We start from the raw sequence: 17253 nt of genomic DNA, 5'->3' as shown, positions 1-17253 counted from the left end.
GTTGTGCCAGCCATTTTAACCTAATTTATTCCATCAGTTGTCCTGTCCGGTTTCTTCCCACCGTAAAGCTGGCCGCCATCGTATAAGTGAAATACTCTTGAGTAAAACACCAATCAAATAAATAGATTAAATAAATTTAACCTAATTTATTATACACACAGAACCATGTATACAGAAAAATATATAATTGTTTTTCTTCAGTTGGTGTTACACGCTGCATTCAAGATTTCACCTTAACCATGGTAGTTAGTTTTGGAGGTGAAAGGAACCAGGTTGTGCTCCCACCTGTTTCCCTAAATTAATCCCTGTCAGGTGAATGATAATCTCCTGATTTAAAGTCCTGCAGCTCAGCAAGTAGTAAATTATAAAGTCTGTAAATTGTTTCCACGTATGGTTGAACTTGAATACAGCATGAGTATAGATGTTTGCCTCGTATCTGTTGACCTGTTCTGCGGTCAGCCATATAGTTCTACGGGGTCGTTGTGTATAAAAAGAATCAGTCGCAAATGTGGAAATATGGGGTCAAGTTAACCCGGTACATCTCTCAGACGTGTTTACTATAAGCGAAACAGGGTCGCTCTGGCAAGGCTTTGTATGTTCGTTTTTGCAATGGTATAGTTCGACATATTAATGAACACATATTCCAGGGATAGCCTATGCAACTTCTGTAACTATTATATTGTATACAATATGATAACCACGCCCACTGATACTATATTGGATAACCCTGCCAAACTTATGAGAGACTACAGTTTTACTTTCTATATATTTTGAAGGTAGATTTAGACAGCTAGAAAAAAAGACACAAGGGTCTCTCAAAGCAGACGTAACCCCATCATGACATGACAGGCCGTGAGTTCGAATCCAGTCTCCATTACACGGCACAGCTGCATTTTTACGTCAGGATGTTTGTCCAGTTTCAAGGGATAGTACTTAGGGCATGCACTGGCATCAGAAATAATCTCGATTTCTGGGTTGTTTGTTTTCGTCAGATATGTACAGTAATGATGCATATAAGGTGACACCAAATTCTAAACCTTTAAGCAATCTAAATAAATTATCATTATCCATGTCGACTAAAACTCCAGGGGAAAAATACGGTCATCGAAGCTATCAGTTTGCATCTGACCTGATGATAAGTGATATTATGATTAAGATACCTGGATTTCACTCGACTGGGTCATACGCAAAATAAAACACTCGCGGGCAACAATAGCGCCAGTATGTAATGGAGATATCGCATTATCATATCCTTGAATAATGCTACACAATATATGAATATATCTGAACACACCTCCATCCATAAACCTGACGATGTCGTACATAAGGTAAAATTCATGAGTAAGACTTAAAACACCAATCGAATTTATAATGAAATAAATATGACCTATCCAGGAACAAGCAAACGTTTCTGTATCATTATATAAATTTAAAATTTGGTTACGTCGTAAAGGGGCAATCAAACAAATAAACAACTGTAGGCGTGTCCCAACCTCTCCCTTCTTTCTACGACATATTTGAACAGGTTTATGCAAGACAGGTCATATACTGGTCTATCAATGAAAGTCGTGAGAACTGGATTTCCGTGTTTTCTGAAATGGATATTTTCTGGGGCACTGTCACTCCCGACATAAAGGTAGTTAATCCCTGGATACTATGTCCGGGTTCAATAATGTAAGCTAGCTTCCATGACCTCAGCCTGGATTTTTGGTCTGGATTTGAATTCGCTGATCTTAGATTCCCTGACACATGGACATCAGTTAAAACCGTAACGCGGTCGTATAAGTGAAATATTCTTGAGTATCGCGTAAAACACCAATCAAATAAATAAATAAATAAAATCAGTTAGTAAATAAATTAGAAAGTACACGCCTCAGTTTGAAGGCGGAACTGTCGTCGTATAAGTGAAATATTCTTGAGGACTTCATAAAACACCAGTCAAATAAATAAATTAATTAAAGGCTAAAAAGACCATGGAATGTCACTGATCTATTGTTCATTCCCCGTTCTTTGTGTTTAGTAGTTTGCTAGATCTCCACGTGGTGTTTACAAAACCTTGTGGTTATTGGTAAACAAAAACGCACAGTCTACCGTTAGGTGAATTCCAGAAATGCGTACGGCTGTGTGCGGCCTCTAAGCTAGGTTTACACCTGCATGCACTCAACCGAAATAATTGGCTGAGCTACAGTTGTTGAAATCTGGGTCAAACACGCTCAAACGTCGGTCCAGTAATGTTGCTGACTTAATAAAATGTGAAGTTGCTTGCTATACCTTTCTACCGAATCCGTTTATTACAAATGTTTAGCTACAGGCTTTACTGTAGGTGCTTGGAAATGGGGTCAATGTTTCTAGACAAAGGCCATGACTGACTTCCCCACACTGATTGCTGACCTAATATAACTATGACTACCTTACCCTGTTTTCCTCTCTGTGCTGAAAACAGTACGGGAGGGGGTTGTTAATGATATTCACGTAAGGTATCGAGACTCGGCTGTGACGTATAGACGTATTCACAGTCCAGCATTTCTTTGTTGTGTTATGTCCAACATGCATTTGGCAACATGAGCAATTTGCAATTCACCACATCATGGCTGCCGGTTATCTGGATATAGAAGTGTTACACTGTGACACGCCTGTATAATGTATCATGCACTGTTAGAAAAACCTGGAGAGAAAGCTTAGTGTGAAGCATGCTGGACAAATGGATGAAGCGGACTTCTATAGATGTAGATAATAACAAAACATGAAATATACAGTAGGCCTACTCAAGAATTTGAAGATTTTTTGTTGTGGTCCATGGATTTCTAATCCACTTCACATCATATGTTAAAATTACCAAGGCCTATTTAAAGCATAAAACCATTAATCCAAAATCATACTGTCAAATCACTATCTATTTCAGTACGTGCTCTTTATTTTCATATTTATTTCTCATATAAAAGTCCCGGTGCCTGTCTCCAAATCCGGTGGTGGGAGGTTTGCTCTAAAACGCTGTGTGCTGCTAATGTCAGTGTTGTCAGCCCAGCAACCGTTGTTCTGGGGTAAGCCAGAAATGGGTTAACTACCCCTTGGGAGATCACTGTGCTTATCGACGCAAGCGCAGCCAAGCAGGAACTGTTGACTTCCTCCATCTGACCGAGTTTTCTCTGACTCATTGCCTTACGTAAAATGAGCTTGCCCTCTTTTTGAAAATGTTTTAAATTCAACGTTGCTCACTGTATTGATTTTTTAAGCAGGATATGAATAAAATACGCTTTCTAACTCATTTTAAATATGTTGTCAATGAATAGAACCTTGTCGAAATTGCTTGATAGAAGCACACTAAACTGACTCAGCCGCTATTTCAATAGACTGTAACGATCACAGATCTGTTCAAGCTTTCGTGTTTTTATTGTCTTTCGAAGATGACATTTAACCAAGGACTTCACATATGTAACATTACTTTATCGAAACATATGATTCTTACTGCGGAAAATGACATATGCGTATTCTGAATACAGACATAGCAAAATCACGGTCGGTCAGACAATTCTTGACTAATCTCACGTCAGTCTTTCATACACTATGTTATCAATGGCTTGTAATGATCCGTTCTGCACTTAAACAAGAAGTAAATATATGTAGCAATTCATGCAATTTATCAAAGGCTTCACACTGTACTGTCTTTGATTCCAAGCAATATATCCTCGGGCGACAAGTACTTATATAGTATACATAGAGACCGCTTAGGTAGCCAAATGGTGAGAGCGCGTCTTCGGGAGACCTTGCCAGGATCAAACCCGGGTTGGATCATACCAAAGAGTTTAAAAATGGTTTTTGTTTTGCTTTTTCGCTTGGTGCTCAGTATTGAGAGGTTAGGGCAAGGAAACAAGACCGGTAGGCCCGTTGTCAGTATAATGTGATTGGATGAAGTGTCATATCTGGTGTCTTGAGCAAAACTTTGACGTATAATGACCACTCGTCGTCATGTTGTAAAAATTGTCACCTACGTCTTACAAATCTGGCATACATACATAAATGCATACATTTATTACTATTATTGAAATAAAGTGCCCCTATTGAAATTATTCTTTTAAAAGGCATTAACAAGACAGCCAGGTATAAGGAGGTGGTAATGCGAAGAAAAAGTTAACGTCATGTTAACCTCGTTGTCTTGTTTCATTAACGAAAAGAGATCTTCCATACTCGACTGCTAGTTGTCTTCCATCCAGCCGGCTGCTCGTTCATTAGCCTGCTTGTTCAACAAGTAAGGGTTTCTCGCTTTACTGGACTCGGTATCGAAAATCATCGTCGTTGAATTAAATCGCCACGTTGGATATATAAACTGTTACAATCAAACCACAAGCGCGATCGATATTAAGATGTTACGGAGCTAGCATGGTACACATTTGGGACACTTTACTTATTAACATAGTACGTCTTTCATCTTGAAAAAAAAAATGTTGACAGTGTCTGTTGCATGAAACCGTCTCACTTTATATGCTTTCTTTGTTCTGTGGTGATTTAATCTGAATGTCGTTTTGGTTTGTTTTGGTATTGCGATTACTGAACCGGAACGTCCATTATGGCTGGCGTCTGGTACACGAATATTTCTTATCACGTCTATAGATTCCTAAGATTATACGTTCGTTTTAATCAGTTGTTCTACATATAACACATGTCTACATGGAATGATGCCACATTTTGTAACAGATTTCTGTGGTACCGGTATTAAACTTTCAATTGTCGTGATCAGTGTTCAGATCGAATGTTTGATAACCTTGTCTAAGTGTTACCTGATGACCGATTAGAACAAGGACAAATCATAAAAGCAGGTCTACTTATTTATCTGGACAGGCAAGGCAACTGTCGTCAGAATAAATCACAATGTAGAACATTTGACGTTTATCACACAGCTGTTTGTTTCTAGAACGCATTTATGCTATGATCAACACTGAAGGTGATACTCTTAAGCTCTCTCTCTTTCAAGCTGCGACCTAATCGAGGAATTTGGAGAAATGGATCCAGTCAACGGTATGATTTTACTAGTCGTATTTTACTTTATATCAGTTATACTATATACAAGCTATGCATTGTGCATATTGTGACTATCGGTACACGCCCAATGAAGCGTTGTTGCATAGAACTAAATATATTGTCTTTACTTCATTGTCAACTTTTTTTTTTAATCAAAACATAATTAATGGTGGCAAATTTCAAATCTCAAAGAATGGATAATAAGTCTGGGACTACCACTTTAGATAAAGAACACCATACACACATCTGGGAGATCTGGATGAATCTCACGAATTACACGGCTATATATAATGCGGCAACTAAGTTTTAGATCTTGAAAGTATTACCTCCAGACATATATTGTCTGTAATTGTTTGGCGAACAGGATCATTTGATCAAAGACATAGCAACTATTTCCTTTATGTTAACACACACTTGGGATAGTTCTGTGAGGTGTCTCGTGTCGACCTTTATTTTTCAATTAATTGAAATTCAATTAAGTAATTAAAACATTAATTTGTAATACATGGTCTTTGCTACAGTAACAATTATGGCAAACCTCTTACATATCTTACATATCTCAAAGATATTTGAAACCTCTCCAAGTTGAACAGTCCGCTAAAAATATGGTTTCTGAATAGCTTACAGAATACGAAGCAAAAATAATCGACTCTACATATCATGGAATCTAACTGTAAACAGCCTCTCTCATTTCTGTAAACAGTTTTAAGATAAGCTTATTCATGTATAGAGTTTCTATGTAAGGTATTGCTAATAAGTAGTTTTGAGTTTTCTGTTTACGTCATCAGTGTCTTGCACCTCACTACTTTAGACTGAGTGAAATGACGCTAATAAAACATATAAACAATGTCATAATAATCTATATGGGACAATATGAGGTTATTGTAAGGATGATCTGTGTATGGAAAGATGGACCATGTAAGGATATTAACCTGTGAATCGTTATGCGTATAGTCGACATTCTTATGTCATCTGGCAGTAATTTGATATATCTATCACAGTTATGCCAAAAGGAACCGTGGCAACGAAATTATAAATTAGGTGTCTGAAACGCACACAGTCTTATATCTTTATACACACTTTTCCTTTGAGGCTTTCTTCAAATTTTGCATACGTGTATGTAACAATATGTAGGTATTATTTCGCGGCATTATATTACCGTATATAATCCAGGTGGATCACTATGCTCTCGTGAATTTGTTCCAATTATATGACTTTGTCTTCAGTGGCTAGTCCCTAAAGCTATATATTACTCTCATAAAGGTGATGACATGCCACTAACCTCGAATTACTTTGGCAATATAAGATTGTAAGCGAATAATGAATAACTTATTCTTGTGTTTTTAGTTGCAATTAATAGTCTACATAATCCTGAGAGGATATGTCAGCTACATATGTAAACAAGTCATGGTCAAAATACAGAAAATGTTGTCAGAAAATAGTCGAATACCAACACATAGATATCCAGCATATATGTCACACTAAATTTTGAACGTCAACCATTCCCATTAAATAACTTTTTATTTACGATGAACATATTTTGAAGTTTCAAAACGCATTCTTTTACCAACGGAGTGCATGACAATTGTCAAATCTCGCCTGACACGTCATGTAAACTATACCAGCGTGACCGGTACGTACGTCACTGTCAAATTTGTTGATGTAGTTTGTTTCCAACCCTGAGTATGAAAAAAATATTGTTTACAATTAATTATTAGCAATTATTATCCCCCCTTCATCCAATTCTATCCCCCTCCCTCCCATTGTCCACCTTTTCATTAAGAATTTCTCTTCCTCAAAAAGTTTACTATATAGTTTGGATTATTCTAAAATACATACAGTTTGTCTTTAGTATTAAAATCATTTGTATGTTATTGAATTTATAGCATATATATAACATATGTGATGCCGGAGCACGTTATCAGCTCAACAAAAAGTGGGACATCATGTGTGTCAGCTATACTGTAGTTATTCCCGGGCACTGTAGAACGTGCTAGGTCTCCAAACAGCCCATAACGGGTGCGTTCATGTTTACAGCCTTCAGCAAGTACCATGGTACGCTGGTGGACAGAGGATAAACAAAATCGGGTTTGACCCAGTGCCGATTAAAGGATTTGTAAAGTATAGTGTTACTTGTACTTTGCATTTAAAGCCCACCGATGATGTCAAACTACTGGTACATCGCTACGTTTCTGTGACGGAATGGAACGATTGGCACAGGACGACATACTGGCACATAATTACACACCGAAATGAATTCGAGGTTCTTAAATATGATTTGGGGCCTCCGTGGTTCAGTTGGTTAGCGCGCTAACGCAGCGTAATGACCCAGGAGCCTCTCACCAATGCCGTCGCTATGAGTTCAAGTCCAGCTCATGCTGGCTTCCTCTCTGGTCGTACGTGGGAAGGTCTGCCAACAACCTGCGGATGGTCGTGGGTTTCCACCGGGCTGTGTCCGGTTTCCTCCCACCATAATGCTGGCCGCCGTCGCATAAGTGAAATATTCTTCGGTACGGCATAAAACACCAATCAAATAAATAAATCAAATAAATATGATATAATTAAAGACGTACAGCATAGAGAGTAAAACCATTGCAGCGACAACAGTGAGATAGCTGGCTAATGGTCACACATAAATACGGCGTCTTGTCAATTTACATCAGTCAGGGTTTTATTCCAAATTTTCATGTAATTGCATAAATAGTAGCAATTTGCACATACCCTAGCACCATGGCTTAAGTAGCATTAGATTTAAAAAATGCAATGATGTAAATATGAAAAAAAAAATTGTTTACGATTAATTATTAGCAATTTTTATTTCCCTTTCATCCAGTTATTTCCCCCTCCCATCTATTTAGTATGATATTCTTTTGACGTCACTGGTCTAGAATTACTCAAAATGTCATCACATTTAATATACAGTCACATTAAAACAATGCAAAGGAACACAGCACGTGTAAGTTGATCACTTTACACTGACAAAAACCGCAAATTGACAACAAAAAACAGACAACAGTGGACAGTGGACTGATATTACACATGCAATGTAACAAAGGAAGACACTGATATTACACATACAATGCAACAAAGAAAGACACTGATATTTCACATGCAATGCAACAAAGGGAGGCAATAATGTTACATGCAATGTAATAAAGGAAGACGTTGATATTACTCATGCAATGCAACAAAGGAAGACACTGATATTACACATGCAATACAACAAAGGAAGACACTGATATTACACATGCAATGCAACAAAGGAAGACACTGATATTACACATGCAATGTAACAAAGGCAGGCAATGATATTACACAGGCAATGCAACAAAGGCAGGCAATGATATTACACTTACAATACAACAAAGAAAGAAACAGATATTACACATGCAATGCAACAAAGGAAGACACTGATATTACACATGCAATACAACAAAGGAAGACACTGATATTACACATGCAATGCAACAAAGGAAGACACTGATATTACACATAAAATGCAACAAATGAAGACACTGATATTACACATACAGTGCAACAAATGAAAACATCAGTGCTGCGCTTGTCTTCAATGCAAAAGAGGAATGAATGAATGATTAAGGCTTAACGCCACACCAGCAATATTTCAGCCATATTGTGGCGAACAACTCAGGAAGACACTGATATTACACACCAATGTAACAACTAAGAACACATCTAAGCAATAAAGGAAATCGTCGAGATTACACAGCAATGCTATAACTGAAGACATATGTACATTACATTTCATCCAATAAAAGAAGATATCGAGATTGCACATAAAAACCATAGAGGCCAACATAGCAATTACAAATATAAATGCTAAAACGTAAGACAGTGACACATAATGACACATAAACGGTACAGAGGAAGACTGGCAGTGAACATCAGGCAAACCAAACCCGCAGTGGAATAAGGTCATATCTACTGTTTGTTAACGAAAGATATATTGGCTTTTATCAGAGCCGTGAATGTGGATTTTTCATGGAAATACCTTAAGGTAAACCTTGATCACTGCTTACTTCAGCCTTAAACTATAGGACGTAGCACGTATCGAAATAGGTCGTACTTACCCAGTTGGATTTGACTTTGTCACTGCTGTGTAGTCTTCTGGAATTTGTGGCTTTCAAACAATCAAAGTACTACAGTGTTACCGTTGAAAACATTGTTAACAAGAGTGGGAATGGTTAAATACCAAAAAAAAAATTAAATCGTATAATGTATCTGTGTATATATTAGCTATGTGTGTGCGTGCGTGTGTGTATGTGTGCGAGTATTATATAATATGGATACAGCTATTCCTGTGCACTGGTTTGTCAAGGTTGTGCATATAAAGATCGACCGTCTTAAGTGATATGCTCCAGTCTATATACAGTGTATACCCTTTAAGGTATACTGTGCACGTGTTTATATACGTGACATAACAGCTAAAAATGATCAGTTCAGCTGATACAAGCGTGAAGCAAGCTATCCAACAAAGTGCAGGCAGAGTGCAATAATTTTATCACAAGTGATTTTGATAAATCCCACTTGTCTTGTATTCATTTTCATTCCAGCGCATGCGGAGAAACGTTCCCTAGATAACTGTAAACTTTGTGATTCTTTCGTGGTCGTATTTCTCGGATTGGTTTAATTATACTTTATATATAGATTTACACACACATGTATAAACATACACGTAGTGCATATTCGTGCAGAGATACACAATATGACCTAGTCTGACGGATCAGCTGATTGATGTTTGATTAAAAAGGACAATGCAAGGAAAAATGATCTTTTTCCGTAACATAGTATTAGTAATAGTACAATCTATAAATGCAATGTAATGGACGCATTTATTGCAGTATACCGTGAAGAGGTGGATTCAGAGTCATGAATACATGAAATATATTCATCGACAATATATATTTACATATCACATTTTAAATTACTTCATTCTGTTTTAAAAGTATTTTAAAGATGGGGAAGGGGCGCTTTATCATTGGTCCAGCATAGAATTGCTATGCAACACTTTGTTTTATGCACCCGGTTCATGAGGTGATGGGTGGATAACATGTAGATGTATGAAAATACTTAATATATTTTCGAGATACTGTAGTGCAGTCAAAAGTTCAAGAATTTCAAGATGCTCGACACGTTTTCCAGGCTTGCGGGGCATTGTCTGTGATCAACTAAACGAGTTCTACTTAACTGCCCTCATTTCGGTTGTAAACACTGCCATGTGCTCAGTGCCGGATAGGGGCGGAGTCAACCTTATTTTAGGCCAATCAAATTACGAGGTCACTGGCTTTCCCATACAACACATCTCTGTCCCGCTTTATATAAAAACAGCTGATGCTCGTATTTGGTGCATTATAGTACGAAGTGAGAAGAGGTCTCTATCACAAAAATTTGATTTGTATCCTACTGCAAAGCTTTACCATCATGAGAGAAAGAATCAGATCCGACGATGGCTATGCCACAGGTAAGACATTAGCACTTGGTGCATCATGCAGTTGTCCAGCACAGTGTTTATGGCCTGCATGAATGATGCAGAGCTTTACCTAAAAGTGAGATGCGGTTGTCCAGTATATACATGAATCGTTTTCAGGACCTTCATGATTTCATCGGAAATGATTACATATGTTTAGTTATTTATATATTTTTATGGCGATTATGATATTACTGTTGGATACACATTCCATCATAATAAATACCATCATAATAAATAATAAATCTAGTCTTTATTTAGTCAAAGACTAAATACCGGTACCGGTACGAAAAAAAAATCACAGCATGTGCCTGAGAGTGAATAAGAATAATCCCTTGAGGTATTATTTTTCATTTTATACGTCAATGAACGTGATTTTTCTGTATACGCTTTATGCATATATTCATTTGCAAAAAAAAAAATTGTTTAGTTTTGCTTGTACTATAAATCTTGTATCATATGCTTACGGAGAGCACTGTAAATATGCGTAGATACCTAAGTTTAGAGATGCATGGGACTGGTATTAGTAAAATGTATCACAATTTAGTTACTGCACCTCAGATCTTTCATCAGTGTCTCTATGTAACGTCCTATTCCCGCTATAGTTGGCTCTGGCTAGTACTAATTATCCCACAAATCGATAGTTTACACGCGCAAGGCGTTGTCGAATGTGGGAAGTAGCATCCCTTACCGCCATGGGTGCACGTGATAGAACCATGACATTGTCATTTCAAGGGTCGTGATTTTAGTCTTCTGGTTCTATGCTGGTCCAATCACAGTTTTCCCTGAACTGAAGTAAATGACAGATGGCTGAAGAATGATTGCAGTCTAGACCACCACGCTGGCTTGGTTAAACAAGGATTCATCTCCACTGAAGAACTCCAGGATATTCTAATACAGGTTTTGGATCGCAATTAAAGTCATGCATTTCTTTTGTTATCCAGACAATTCAGAATCGTGCAGTGACTCTGAAAAGATGACATCAGAAGAGGTAAGTCCATTCGTTTAGATTGGTGTGCTTTGTTTGAGTAATGACAGGTGCCTTTTTAACGATTTTTGAAGAGAAATTATATTGATGGAAACGGCTATGTATGTGAGGTAGATTTGTTGTTGTATAGCCTGTCCACAATGCAGCCATAATAAGCATTACCTTGAGCAAGATCATGTCCAAATGTTGAATAAGTTGTACGATCATGGTTGCATTGTTACTAGTCTGTGCTCTATCATACTCAAATCAAGTAGACACGCAGAAATATGTGCACGCATAGAATCCCCAAATATAAACAATGATATACGCAGGTTTGATACCTTGAGGAATTTATTGACACATTTGTCTATATGCGTAGAACGCTTGGGTACAGCACTGTCAAGGTCGGTGTGCTTGGCGCATCGAGACGGCGTGCAAATCAGCTGATCGTTGTAAACAGTATGCTATAAATAGAAACAAGCAGTTGTGACTAGCATGAAGCGTCATTCTTTCTCTATTGCGCATGTCAGTAATTGCCATGCATATGTTTCCGACAGGAGTCTCTTCGCTCACCAGTCAAACTGGGGACCCTCATTGTGGAAGATATTTTGAGTCAGAAATATTCTGCGCTTCTGTATGAGTATTTGTTAAGGATACATTAACAATGTATGCAGAGCTGACGAAGTTTGCTTGCCGTCGCCTGCCCATCTTATTTTCATCCTGCGAGGCTGTCGGCAAGTGTGCACGTAAACATTTATTGACAAGATACGCGGTCTCGAACCGACCACTACTGTTGAATATTTCCGCACGGGAGTGGTTCACATTCACTCGTTTTGTTCGACAACTGCATTCAGTCAAGAACAATGAGGTGTGAAGTTTTGTGCTGGATTCGATTTGAAATATTCCTTGTCCGAATATTAAGCATGCTTGTGTAAGTGCATATAGGAGTAGGCCTATACTTTATAAGACTGTACATGTGAAGTCTGCAAAGTTATAGCAATGACTTCGTACAAAACGTTATTTACGACAGTCGTTTCTTAAAGTGTTATATGTATTATTTATAAACGTTTGAAAGTATATATTTACCTTACCAAAGTTGTGTGATAAATGTACACAAACTGCAATCTTGTGTATATAACTATATGGTGAGTATTATTTTCGCTTTCGGTTGCAGCCTGACTTCGGGATTCTGTTTGATGTTGACGGAGTGATTGCCCGGGGAAGCACGCCGCTGCCGGCCGCTGTCGAGGCTGTGAAGCACCTGCGTAACGGGAACTCTCGCCTGCGGGTCCCGGTAGCTTTTGTTACCAATGCCTGTAGCACTAGCACGTCCAAGGCGGCCGCAATCTCAGAATGGCTTGGAATAGATGTAAGCTAATTTTATTTGTGGGTTATTGCGTTAAATTCCAGTTCCAAAAAGAGATCAAGTGATTTTCATGACAAAATGAAAAATGTAACACAGTATGTGTTACCATTTAGTACAGTGTGCATGGTTCAGTGGAATAAAGATATTAATGAAAACCTTTCTCGTCGTTGACAAGGCGCTTATTTATTGTCTAATTTACCAGTGTTATACATGATAGTATTAAGAGTAATAACAAACTGAATTCAGCTGAATTAATTTGAGTGTCTGAATATTACGTGATACATTTGTCAGAACCGGTTCTTTAAACTTTGTTGACATTGTTTCAGGTTACCCCAGATATGGTCATCCATGCTCCAACTCCCTGCAAGGTCCTCACAGAGTACCATGACAAACTTGTACTGGTGATCGGTCAAGACAACCGGAAGGAGATTGCCAATGAGTATCCTTTACCAAAAAATATGCAATAGTCATGTAATTTCTTTTATCACTGGAGGTAATGTGTCTCCAGCATCCGGAATCAGTAGCTGCAAATAATAATCCAATGATTCTGGAGCACCACATCAGGTATTTTCATTGTTGGGTCTGTTTTTGTTATGTCACTGAGCATAACTTTCTTTCTGTTATAACTTTAAAAGAAGAAAGGCTTACCGTTCCATGGAACAGTAATAGCTAACAGGCTTAAGAACAGTCATTATAATGTGTATCAGAGATTTGTCTTGATTGTCAATGTTGTATCCTTAACTCTGTCTTAGCCTCGGGTTTAACAACATCTGCTTTATTGAAGACATCAAAGATAGTTATCCTCTCCTTGATATGGTTGATCATGAAAACAGAAAAATTGTGGTAAGTTGAATCAGTTTTATTAATTTAGTATTCAGTTCTTTTTTTTTTTTTCACTTCCTCTAATATCATTTACTAGGAACTAACTTGTACCTGCATTTTTGTATTTAAAGTCTTACATGTATTTCAGAAGTCTAACAACGCATACATGTATGTACGATATAAATGACTTTCATTTATCCCTGTTTTTGTTTGTTTTTCATTACAGGCTAAAGGATTTGTGGAAAAGCAATTTCCGAGAGTTGAAGGTAAGATATTGTAACAGCTGAAGCATACTTATATTGCTCTAATGCATTCACGTCATAATAAATGTACAAAGTGCAATAACCTTCCATCTTATCAGGATTTGCTGCTAACCAACCACAAATATAAACGTAACACATTACATCAGCCAGGCTGTATCAACACATTTTCAGGGCTCAGAGTATTATTTCCTGCTGAGTTTCTACTATAATCTTTGTTTCTGGCAGAAATTGACAGTTACGTGAGGTATATTTTAGAAGAAATGTGCCTCTGGCTTTTTTAACAGACTGTGTGTACATTTAGTTATCCAAGTATTATTGAGCATTTTAGGGAATGATGTGACATTATTCACATGAATTCATGTCTCTTCTGTTTGATATTTCCAGCTATTGTTCTGCTTGGAGAACCTGCCAGGTGGGAGACGCACCTTCAGCTCCTGCTGGACTTACTACTCACTGAGGGTCTTCCAACAAAAGCCCCCTCTGGCATAGCTGATCACACCCAGCTGCCCGTGATAGCCTGTAATATGGATTTACAGTTTATGGCAGAGGCCTGCATGCCCAGGTAAGAAATCATTTGTAATGGTAAAATACTTGCTTTCTGAAGTTTTTGCACAGATAAAGGGCTTATACAGAAGTGTGATACATTTTTTCATACATTCTTTTCACTTGATGGATGTAACAGTTAAGTCAATAAAGATGTTTGAAAACTTGAATTGTATAAACTTTATATGAACAAATGTTATTCCATTTGCTTTATATTAGGTTCGGTTCAGGTGCATTTCTAGTTTGTCTGGAAGCCTTATATAAGAAAGTGACTGGTAGAGACCTGGAGTACGATGCCCTTGTCGGGAAACCAGTAGAACTAACCTATAGATACGCTGAGCATGTTATTACACAAGAAGCAAAGAAACTAGGTATCAAGAAGAAAATCCAGAAGCTGTATTTCATGGGGTGAGTGTGTTATTAAAACAAACTATCTTCAGTTCATACAATGTTTAATTTCAGACTTACAAAACTGAAAACTGTAGATATTGTTTTATATGCTGTTAACAGTTTTGTCTCTAAAGAACAGGTGCAGTGCATAATACCTCGATTTCATTGTGTTCATATTTTAACAGAATGGATGGTTGTGCTGAAGCCTTTTGTTGAACAGGAATGTTACGATGATATGGTGAACAGAAGTTGGTTATGTTATGTTGGTTTATATTTCTTTATCTCTAGTATAACCGATATGAATTTAATAACATGAAATGCTTTTTAAAGTGATACCATCAAACCATATTTATGATTTTGTCTTTCACAGGGACAACCCTCTGGTGGACATTGTTGGCGCTAATATGTATGACCAGTACCTGAGAAAGAATCGATCAGAAGAAAATGGTAACATTACAGACAATGACCTTCCCCTTTCCAGAAAGCTTCCTGATGAATCGCATTTTAGTCCCTCAGTCAGTGAAAAGAATTTTCAGTGTGCTTGTTTGCACAGGTGTGTACAACCCAAAACATGAAACACATGAACTGGAAACAGTGTATCATGGACACAGAGACATTGAAAATCAGCCATCCCTCACAAGGCCAACAAAAGTTGTTCAAGATGTGCATGAAGGAATTAAATTCATTTTGAAAGAAGAACAGTTCAGCTGCCATTGATTCAAACTTTCTTGCCAGACTTTCCACTGACACTGCGAGTGAGATGCAAGTGATTCTTCCATCAAACTTGAGCGGTGGTCTTTGAACCTGTCACAAATGAACAGAATAATTTCTGTGCAGAACACGCAGACGTATGAGCTGTGGGACCATAAATTTGACATGTTAGTGTCTGGTCACATGATGTCCGATATTTGTATTGTGGTTGTTGGTATTACTTTGTACAGGAGAGAAACTTGCAACAGGGTTTTTGGACTAAGGGAACAAAAATGATCTCATTGTTAATAGACATGTGTACTAAGTCTGCCACCTGTAATTATTTTGTGGAAAAATAGATCTAAGGTTTATAAATCCTTGAAACAGTGACTGTATTTTGTTTGTCCCAAATGTCAGTATTATACTGAAATGTTATGAAGATATCATTACTTTAATGGCTACACTCGTTTGGTATAGGCGTAAAAAGTTGGATGGCATAATGCCCTTTGTATCTGTAGTTCAAATTTTGATAACTGTTTCAATGTTGGTATTTGTGTGTTTTCTATGAATTGTTTTGATAGGTAGTGTGATTTAACGTTAAATACAACTCGATTTGAATAGTGTTTTTCATACATATATATATATATATATATATTATATATATATATATATATACCTAATGTGCTCTGAAATGTGGACATTTTTCAAGTGGTTTCACGGTAATTTCTCATGCGATTCACTTTCTGACAGATAGCCTAGATTACCCGTAGGCTGCCCAGATTTGCCTGGATTGATCTACCTCTGCTTTTTCCAGACGTGCAGTGCTCCTGTCTCAACCAGCAACGATAACCTGTTTTGTAGCGGGGAAAGGTTGAAGCCAGTAATAGGTCAAATTAAGATTATCGTCGATCTGACAGAAGTAGGTTGGCCTGGACTCTGATATGAATTCTGGGTCATATAACAGCTGACTGTTCCATAACCTGATATTTCAGTTCTGTCTATCTTACTCAGAGCAGACTGAAATTTTCTTGAGTCTAATGAAGACATGTGATAGAACCACATGGGATAGCCGTGACTACCTACAAAAGCACAATGTAACAGCCGCCAATGGTATTATATAGCATTGAAATAATTTTATAACATGTATTAAACATCTGTTAATGTTGAATCATTGTTTGTTAAAGAATCTTGCGAGAAGTATTATTAAACTGTAGCCGTGGCAGAAGAACACGACCGACTTTGTGTAATGTCCACTAAATTCATGAAAACTAATAGATGAAATGAATTTGTATTTTGTATGAAGGGTGAATGTTATGGTGAGATGTTAGTACATGGATATAGGTAGTTGTTATGGGTCGTTGTGACAGGAAACTGATAACCTTCTCATTTAAAGCCGAAGCCGAACCAGAGAGAGCTGGATTCGAGCCTATGACTTCAGTGGTCCAGTAGATACATCATAAAATGTGACTAATATCAAATTTATATATTTATTTGGTGTTTTAACGCTGTACTCAATAATATTTCACCTATACGACGGCGGCCAACATATTGGGGGTAGGAAACCGGGCAGAGCCTAAGGAGAAACAACGGACCATCCTTAGGTGGCTAAAAGGGAATTAGTCATACAGTTAGAACCTAAGTGAGGGATTATGGGCCATAAATACATCTTGCATATTGTTTGTAAGTTTTTAACGGAGACACTGGCTAC

At 37.5% G+C, this 17253-nt stretch overlaps 1 protein-coding gene across 1 annotated transcript; it reads left to right on the top strand.

The window, feature by feature from the left end:
• The first annotated feature begins 10359 nt into the window (after positions 1 to 10359).
• On the top strand, positions 10360 to 16162 carry LOC135470246 (haloacid dehalogenase-like hydrolase domain-containing 5). The gene is given in 10 exon segments (XM_064749066.1): positions 10360 to 10498; positions 11449 to 11495; positions 12646 to 12840; positions 13164 to 13276; positions 13590 to 13680; positions 13886 to 13925; positions 14307 to 14484; positions 14685 to 14873; positions 15226 to 15349; positions 15351 to 16162. Coding segments are annotated over 10 exon segments (1239 nt in total). The 5' UTR covers positions 10360 to 10458; the 3' UTR covers positions 15573 to 16162.
• The last annotated feature ends 1091 nt before the right edge of the window (positions 16163 to 17253 follow it).

Source organism: Liolophura sinensis, chromosome 7, assembly GCF_032854445.1.
Source record: "Liolophura sinensis isolate JHLJ2023 chromosome 7, CUHK_Ljap_v2, whole genome shotgun sequence".
In the NCBI taxonomy this organism is placed as follows: Eukaryota; Metazoa; Mollusca; class Polyplacophora; order Chitonida; family Chitonidae; genus Liolophura; species Liolophura sinensis.
The sequence above is the reverse complement of the archived record's forward strand: the minus strand, read 5'-3'. Positions and strand labels throughout refer to the sequence as shown.